This window comes from Berghia stephanieae, chromosome 2 (genome assembly GCF_034508935.2).
Source record: "Berghia stephanieae isolate SIO BIC M18660-M18661 chromosome 2, UCSD_Bste_1.3, whole genome shotgun sequence".
NCBI classification, from domain to species: Eukaryota; Metazoa; Mollusca; class Gastropoda; order Nudibranchia; family Aeolidiidae; genus Berghia; species Berghia stephanieae.
The window spans coordinates 12,995,238-13,005,237 of record NC_088361.1 but is presented as its reverse complement, the minus strand read 5'-3'; the positions used below and the strand labels follow the sequence as shown (position 1 = coordinate 13,005,237).

The 10,000-nt window shown below is 37.7% G+C and overlaps 1 protein-coding gene across 1 annotated transcript in view; it reads left to right on the top strand.

The window, feature by feature from the left end:
- The window catches only part of LOC144964344 (EP300-interacting inhibitor of differentiation 3-like), a 23,639-nt gene that overhangs the window by 869 nt on the left and 12,770 nt on the right, over positions 1-10,000 (top strand). Inside the window, exons 2-4 of the mRNA XM_078898452.1 lie at positions 7,908-7,994; positions 9,081-9,211; positions 9,762-9,883. Of these exons, the coding sequence (XP_078754578.1) occupies positions 7,908-7,994; positions 9,081-9,211; positions 9,762-9,883 (340 nt within the window). The remainder of the gene's footprint in view (positions 1-7,907; positions 7,995-9,080; positions 9,212-9,761; positions 9,884-10,000) is intronic.

Here is a 10,000-nt window from a genome sequence, read left to right as displayed (position 1 = left end):
TTTGTTTTTAACAAGGCTCGGACTCAGGACAGTGAAGTGTATATCGAGCAATGCCGATGGCGATATGAATGAGGAGATAGATGAATGAATGAGAATGTAATTGTATTGTAATAACAACACGCCTTGCCGACTGTCACGTGTGCCATGTGTTCTGCATTCCAATGTGATCTTTATGGATTAATCCTTCGTTGATTGTACTTCTAATACTGTGTAACTGTGTGCATTGTAATTGTAACTGTAACAACTGGGCAGTTTTCAGCAGCAGTGGAAGCGGTGACACAATTTTTAGAACTTTGGAGTGAAATTGAGATGCCTCATGATGATGATAATGACAATGATATAAGATATACAGTACTGTAATGAAAAACGATATCATTTTAACCATTACTTTTTTAACAAATTTATTTATTTATTTAATATTATTATTATTATTAACTTAAACAATGACATTGGTATGTGCCATTTTCACTGCAGTGAATTTAATTTTTTTTTTTTTTTCATTGACAGCTAACATGAAAGTGAAAGAGTCCAGTTGACGGTACTGGTGTCCTGACAATCAAGAAAGATAGCTGGCTCAAGATGTGTTGTGGCAATCTTATTAATCAGCAAACCATCATCTGTGCCAGCAGAGCAGAGTATCTGCATGCACTTTTTGAAACTGGTTAGTAATGTTTTGAAATCTTCATATAGCGCCTTACATTTTTATTGCAGAGATGCCAACCAGTACAGGTTTCCCGTGTTCTGTACGGTTTTTCTTCCGAAGTACGGGCATACGGTTTTATCATGAAAATACGGGATTTGGTTGAAGTGAAAAATCCACTTAATTACGATCACAACATGAAAAGTGTTTTCATGCAGAAGAGCTTTCATTATCGATACTGAATTTTGCGAACTTGCCCAGCCTACTGCTATTAACTATGAGTAATTCACTGCCCTTTTTCGAGTACAAGTTAACGAAGTCCGATTCGACCTTTTCGGGTTGATATCGATTTCTGCACGGCGCAGTAAATACAGGTTTTTGTCCTAAAATACAGGTTTTTGGTCTTGAAAATATGGGTTTTCAAAAGGCTAGGTTGGCATCTCTGTTATTGGTGATCAATACAGTACGCTCGAGCATGGGAATTTCGAACAAGTCGGGACCATGCCGGTTTGTTCGAGATTTCCGTGTTTTTGAGTTTTCCAATTTGAGTATTTTACACAGGATTTGAGGGAGGTAAATGTGGGTGGTCTTGATAAAATTGGTATTATAATTATAATGATAACTCCCCATTATTATGACCTCTGTAGAGAGTCGATAGTGAGACTGCAATTTCCTTTTCTCTGTCAGTTCAACACAATCAATTAGTGGGGGAAAAAATTCAACAGATCGCAAGGGAGTGTCCACTATATGAACGAAATAAAGGGATTAAAACTGGGAATTGTACCAAGTTTGAGATTTCCGTGATTTCGAGATTTGCATGCTCAAGTATAAATGCTCGTTAATCTAAATGATAGTTTGTTGTCAAGAGTTTTGTCCTGTATGGTAAAGCCAATGAAATTTCAACTGTGTTGGTGATGGTGAAAATGATGGCCATTTAAAATAAATTGGTATGTCTTTGACAAATTCAATTTATGACAATGATTTTGATTATATAGACCTTTCCAAAAATTGCTAACGAAATGCCTCTTTTCTATTTCCATTTTTCAAACCAGAGCAAGATCAACCGTCTTTGTGGAACATCAGACAAAGTGGTTGCAAACAAGTGGTGTTGAATTTTCCTGTATTGAGCTGAAAGAAAAATAATTTTCTGGGAGTTTGCGAAAGCAAATTGCGTTTGATTTGGAGCTAAATCTATTTTCGCCATTTACCTGGGTTTTTTTTTGGGTCTCAAATAGATTTGATTTTGTAGTTCAAATTGATTAGATACTTATCTCACAAGCAGCATTTTAAACAATAAAAACATGAGGGTAGTGCGTCATATCATATTAGTTTTTTTTATTACAGTGATGAATTCGTAAGATATAAATCATATTTGACCACAATAGTGTTAAAATTTTTCAGCATTTATTTTCTTAGGGAATGGGTTAGCGAATCATTTATACATTTTTTAGACAGATCAATCTACACAATTTTCGTGTTTTCTTGTCCTATGATAGTCATTATTTTGAAAATTTTATGGATCAGCTTATGTCAAATAAGTGTTTTCTCAAATTTCTGTTTTGTGTCATTTTCTGATTTTCTAAGAACCATATGTCATTTTCCTTTAGATTATTTTCAAATTTATTCAGAATCTTTTTTATCATGTGTTTTGCATCATGATGGAAACATTTTGGGGTAAATTAAAATTTAGAAGTTTTTTTAATTTTAAAAATTAATTTTTTTTTCCTGTCGATCCGCACCACAATTTCAGCCGAAATTAAAAAATATTGTACAGCATTTCTTTCTAGACAATTTTTTTTTTCAGAAATTGATCAATTTACAAAATTTGACTATTCTCTTGTTCCATATTGATTATACTTTGAAATTTTGATGGACGTTGTCTGCAAAATTAGCTTGTTTATCAAATTAATAAAGACATTTTGTTTTTTTCTCAAAATATCATTTTCGATTTTCTGACATTCATAGCTGGATTGTTTCCCATCAGATTATATACCAAATTTGGTCAGAATCTTTCGTATGATGGGTATTGCATCATGATGGATTTGGTTTTGGGCTAAACTAAAATTTAGTAGTTTTATTAGTTTTATGAATTTTTAAATTGGATTTTTTCTTGTCGTTCCATGCCAAATTTTCAATCGTAATCGAAAAACAATTCTTTAAATATATTTTTCAAGACTTGCTAAGCCTTTCCATCGTGATGTAGCTCTTGTAGGGAACATTGTGTGTAAATTTGGAAGATTTCGTTGGTTTTCGGTGCATCAGTGTCGGAAATTATTTTTTTTGTGGGGTGGGTGGGGTTGGTCTCATTTTAGCCTGTATTGTCTGTGTCATTGAAGACATTTAAATATATTGAGCTTTTTATATAGCGCAATATCCACTAAATGTGCTCAAAGTGCTTTACAAGGGGGCCCTGGTCAACAGCAACGCTTGTTATGCGATATTACAATTTTTTTGGACAAAGACAATACTGTTAACAGTCCACTGAGTCCCTACTACTCCTTTTACACCTGAATATGTTGAGAGAATGTGAGTAAAGAGCCTTTTCCAAGGACTCAACTATGCGCCGAGCGAGGTTCGAACCCAGGACCTTCCGATCCGAAAGCGTCTGTCATACCATAAGACCACATAGCCACACATTTGTTTTTAGCTTTTTTCTTTTTTTGTGTGTGTGTATGTGTGTTAATCATCAAATTAGACCTCCTACCACCTGAAATAACAGGGAATACCAATATTGGCACTGCGATAAAAAATTGATTTTTGACTACAGGTTCTCCTTTAAGGTGAAATATTTCCTAGCTCAGATGAGGGTTTGTTTTAAGCGGACTGTAGTGCGTTCCAACGTGAGATAATTTTTTTTTTTTTCGTAATAAAATGTATTCACTGCCAGTTGTGACATATAGGTTGACTGCTTAGTTCTGATCTCCAGTGCTATTACATACTTGAGTACCTATCATCAGGCCTATTACACACTGAGTCCCTACCACCAGCGCTATTAGTCATTGAGTCCCTACCACCAGTCCTGTGAGTCACTGGGTTCATACCACTACTGTTAGCCACTGAGTCCCTACCTCTAGCCCTATTGGCTACTGAGTCCTCACCACCAGCCCTATTGGCCTTTGAGTCCATACCAATACCACTCGCCACTGATTCCTTACCACCAGTCCTGTTAGCCACTGAATCCATACCACTAGCCCTGTACTGTTAGCCACCATAGAGAATACAGGACTCCTAGTCTGTGTTAGCCACTAAGTCCTACCACTAGCCCTGTTAGTGTAAGCCGTTGAGTCCTACCTCTAGCCCTGTTAGCCACTGAGTCCATACCACCAGCCCAGCCCTATTAGTCACTGAGTCCCTACCACCAGCCCTATATCTGACATGGCGGTTTTTTGCAAAAAAAAATCCCAAATTTTGCAAGCTAAAAAACCCAGCAAAATTTGCAAAAATTAATGAAAAAAATTGCGGAAATTTTTGGCCAAAAGACAAGGAGGTATTTGTTTTTACATAACAAACCCGACTTGTGTCTGTATTATTGAAACCTTGTGATGATATAAGAATCTTTAATCAATTGCAAAACATATTCCATCTATTGAGCAAATTTAAATTAGCCTATAAATTTAAACAATCATTTCTTAAATCGATCAGCCTAACTTACTATTATGTACATATTATCTCTCTATTACCAAATATCTATAAACACAATATGAAGATAGAGGAAGGGTGGCTGAGAGACAAATGTGGACATGAGAAAGCGAGAGAGAATGCAAGAATACTTTGTGAATTGATTTTTTAATTTATTTTTTAAATTGTTATAATTAGACACAAGTTGTAATGAATTCTATTAACAAATTCAGAACAATCAAACAAAAACAAAATTAAAAAGAAGGAAAATTTTTAAAAATTATAAAACTTATAAAATCGTCAAATGTACTATCATGCTACAGCTAAAAAGTACACAAATATTTACACTACACCCATTTGCTCCATCCCTTGCCCTTTCGATCATCTTCTCATCTATGGCCACCATGTGTCTTGTGCTACTTTTTACATTTGACGCCAGTGTGTCTAGACTAACGTCATAAATAAGGGAGTGTCGCCAAAATTCATGCAACTGGGCAGAGGTGTCAAAAATGATAGAAGGCATAGAAAATGTTTGACATGACAAAAACAACGGAACATTTATGAAGAAATCCTAAAATCCCAGATTGTCATCACTGGTCCCCACTAAATATTTTAAAATTTATTTATTTTATTTTAGTTTTTTTTTTTTTTTGTGCAAAACATTGCAAAGTTTGCGGCCGCAATGCAAATCAGGGATTCTTTTTGCCATTTTTTTTTTTTTTTTGCGGCCAGCCACGCGGCCGCAAGCGATGCAAAAAAACTGCCATGACAGTATTAGTCACTGCGACTGGTCCCCACCACAGGTATTGTCCACTGAGCCCCAACAGCCAGCCCTATTAGCCACTGGATCCTTATCATCAGCTCTATTAGCCAATGAGTCCCTACTAGAGGATATTCTAACTGTTCTATTATATTTGGGTTTATTTACAGGTACTATTATATTAAGTTAAGCCTGTTTCTGTATTGTTGATCAATAAAGAATATTGAATTGCAACAAATACTTTATTTACCTACCACCAGCTCTATTAGCCACTGAGTCCTTACCACCAGCTCTATTGTCCACTGTCCTTACCACCAGCCCTATTGTCCACTGAGTCCCTACTACCAGCTCTATTAGCGACTGAGTCCCTACCACCAGCCCTATTGTCCACTGAGTCCCTACTACCAGCTCTATTAGCCACTGAGTCCCTACCACCAGCCATATTGTCCACTGAGTCCCTACTACCAGCTCTATTAGCCACTGAGTCCCTACCACCAGCCCTATTGTCCACTGAGTCCCTACTACCAGCTCTATTAGCCACTGAGTCCCTACCACCAGCCCTATTGTCCACTGAGTCCCTACCACCAGCCATATTGTCCACTGAGTCCCTACTACCAGCTCTATTAGCCACTGAGTCCCTACCACCAGCCCTATTGTCCACTGAGTCCTTACTACCAGCTCTATTAGCGACTGAGTCCTTACCACCAGCCCTATTAGCCACTGAGTCCCTGTTACCAGCTCTATTGTCCACTGAGTCCCTACCACCAGCCCTATTGTCCACTGAGTCCCTACTACCAGCCCTATTGTCCACTGAGTCCCTACTACCAGCTCTATTAGCGACTGAGTCCTTACCACCAGCCCTATTAGCCACTGAGTCCCTGTTACCAGCTCTATTGTCCACTGAGTCCCTACCACCAGCCCTATTGTCCACTGAGTCCCTACTACCAGCTCTATTAGCGACTGAGTCCTTACCACCAGCCCTATTACTATTAGCCACTGAGTCCCTGTTACCAGCTCTATTGTCCACCGAGTCCTAACCACCAGCCCTATTGTCCACTGAGTCCCTACCACCAGCCATATTGTCCACTGAGTCCCTACTACCAGCTCTATTACTATTAGCGACTGAGTCCCTACCACCAGCCCTATTGTCCACTGAGTCCCTACTACCAGCTCTATTAGCCACTGAGTCCTTACCACCAGCCCTATTACTATTAGCCACTGAGTCCCTGTTACCAGCTCTATTGTCCACTGAGACCTTACCATCAGCTCTATCAGTATTAGCCAATGAGTCTCTACTACCACCAGTTCTATTAGCCACCATCCTATCAATAATATTAGCCACTGAGTCCCTACCGCCTGCTCTATTACTAAAGGCCACTGCATCCTTACCATGATGGGGAGGGGGGGGGGGGTATTTGACACACAGTAGAGTACCCACTGAGGCCCTACCACCAGCGCTATAGACACATAGTGGTTATTTGTTCCCATCACAGTACAGACGATGTGTAACCTTTAACGTGTCGTGAACGGATTTCCCAATCTCGTTCACGATGTGTAAAATAAAGGAAAAAGTTCAGAAAAAGTCTCCACCGAAGTGGGCGTTCTCCATATATGTAGAGGACATATATGGGCGGTTAAAAATGCTCTAAAAGCACATCGGGAATCGTCCCGGTACAGTCTAATTCTAAAACATAGTATGGCGGATCGGATCTGTCAGATACAAACGATAGGCAAAATAGTAGATCTAGAATTAGGCTTGGTGTCGAAGAGAAAAGAATGAAGGGTGTCACAAGCTTTTATAGGATAGACACGATGACGTCACGTTTACGCGGGAGACAGTGAACAAACACAACATGAAGATTACTCACAACAGCCTGATCGAGACACGACAGTCATACCAAAAAAACCCACTAACAACAACAACATAAACTTATCACAATAATCAGTGACATAAAATCTTCCCCACATACGTTTGTAGTCTGATTGAGCAACACTAGTGAGAACTAATCACACAACTAGCAGTGAGAAAGAGCAGAGTTAAGTCAACTCCCTTCATTCTCCAAATTATTTTAGTCCGGCAAGCTTGAACTTGAAGTGTGTCTCAAATCTACTGGTAAATTCCCCACTGATTCTCTACCGTCTACCGCCGCCGCTATCACCCACTGATTTCCTACCGTCTACCGCCACCGCTATCACCCACTGATTCCCTAATAATAACGAGGGAGTGGGGGGGGGGGGGGGGGGGGGGGGCAAATAACGACCAGATTATTTACACTACACCACCACGAAGGTCAGATTATGGGAGTCCGCTAAGTCTCAAAGATCAACTTGAAAAACCCGGCGGAAAATAAGCAAATTTGTTATTCTCCGCCCGGCGGAAAATAAAAAGAAGGACTATTTTCCGCCCGGCGGAGAATAATGACAGCTTATGATAAGCCTTTTCCCAGTTCAATATTCACTTGGCTTTGAAGCAATGGGAATAGAAAAGTAGGCTCAGTTGGAGTAGTCTGAGTAGTTGGACTTGGAGGAGTTGGCAGGTGACAGGTGTACAAAAACGCACCTCCGTTGGCGTTGCTGGTTAATTAACGAAAATGTTGCTGCTTAAAGCTCGAAGGAAAAAATACCGATAAATGTTGAATTATTGTAAACTTCAATTTATTAGATGGTACTGTGGATGTTTCGGGTTTCCCCTTTATCAACAAAACATATGAATAAAACACAAAGGACGAATGAGAATGACAGGAAAGAGAATACCGCTTTGTAAGGAAGTGCGAATTAAAAGATGGCAATTCAATAAATATTAATAATAATAAGATTAATTGATTAGAGTATAAAGCAGTGTTCGATTTATAACTATTGTACATCTTTTTGTTTTTGATTTTTAATCAGACAACAAACAGGCCCTTATTGACCCAGCTGATGAACATAATCTACTCACCCAAAAGCTGAAAACTGTGGACACGCTATTTGCAAACGGTAAGTTTGGTTAAATTTCAAAAGGATTTACTAAAAAAATTATGTCTTTGTATGCATTTAAAGTAAAACAAAGAACATCTAAAAAAAGGTTTTTAAAAAAAATAACAGTGGAAATCACTGCATTAAGGATTCTTTCATTTGATTTTGTCGTCACACCACATATATCGCAATTGACTGTTCTTATTGTTGAATTTAATGATATGTTTAGTTTGAATGCTTTACAGAACTTCCATTTTCAAATCTTAAACTTAAAGAAAAAATATCCTTTATGCACATCTTTTTATATTTCATTTTTTTATGCACAAGAGGGAGTGTCCTGCTTATTACAGGTTTACTGCTTGAACTGGATTCAGAAAAGTTTTCATTTCAATATTTGGATAAGATAACGACCACTGGACTCATTGATAAAGAGATCAGTACTCATACTCATATACATGCAATTTTTCTCTGAAGTTTTCAGATTTATGTTGGATTACCCCTATGTTCAATACTGATTAGTAAAAACCTAGTAATTTAATTATCAAAATTAATTCAGGGTTCCCGCAATGTCAGGGATTTGATCAACGTCTTTCCAGGTCGGGAAAAGGGTCATGAATTCACTCATTTGGGTACAAGGGTCTGGAAGTGGTCAGGAATTTGTTAGTTAGGTCAGCATCACGACTACTGACACCACATCATCATTACTACCACCACCACCACTACAACAACCAACACCACCTCATCATCATCATAATTCTTTCACCACATCAGCTACACAATTATACTATACATATGACATCTATTATATCTAATGGGCTTTCCTTATATCGTGGAGTTACCTGAGATGCACATTTCTCCCACCAAATCTAAGCATCAGTAACGCACTTTATAGTCACCTGGAACAACTACAAAAGACGTCTAACTTCTACGTCATGACACAAGACCGAAGGGCTAGAGCTCAGGTAGTCGCTGGTTCGGATAAGTAAGTAAGATATCGTGGAGTTTATGGGTCTGGAATTATTTTCCTTGAAGTCGTGAGATCCCTGTTGATATCTGATATCCATAATTTTAATAGAAAAAAATAAGGTTTTTGATTCTTTTCCTCAGTAAATGAAGCAAGAGAGGGATCTTTAGATTCCACCAGCCTGGTGCAGATTGCTGATCTTGGTATGAAGAAGGCTCAAGCGTTGCAGACAGACTTTGTTCGATTTTATCCCACTGACTTTTGTGAAAAAATTGTAAGTATGGCGCCTCTTTAACTCACTTAATCCTATTTCCTAAAGTTTTTGTTAATTTTTCAAAATTAGAAAAATAAGTATTAAAAATGAGCATGTACATAGATAGTTTTATTCAACTACCATTAACATGTAAAAATTAAGAACATTAGCTTTGATACTACATCTATAATTTGTCTCAGAAACATGAAAGAAATAGGCATGGGGTAAAAGTATCCCCGGGTATACTACGGATATAGTAGGTGTTAGGGTTGAGTGAGTTAAACATTATATTCCTTTCATAAATTATTTAAGTTAGTAAGTAATTGTTCATTTACCGCTACAGAAAATGGAATAAACACTTGCTCATTTGGCTTTATGAGTTTAAAACACTACATGTCCTGTTTAGATACAGTTGATACTAACCGTTTTTAAAACTTTATTTTTAATACTCAAACTCATTCACGCCTTAGTCGAATAGAGTACTAACTTTTAGCTAACTTACCAGTACCTAAGCATAGAATAATTGTAAGGCTTAAATTATTTTAAAAAATTTTAAAATCTTTTTCAACAGAAAGTTGTTATAGCCGGTGAGCTGGATTCCTCCAACGGGAATCCGTTTTCACACGAAAATTGGTTAAGACTTGGAGCAGCTGTACAACCATTATTTGAAAAAACACCAGCTCTTCGCTTTATGTAAGTCATATTGGTTGTATCATACATGCCGAATCTTACAAATTTTTCGTAATTTTACGAATTTTAGACAAATTTCATGGCCAAATATGAAATTTAGTAATACTTAACTGATAATAA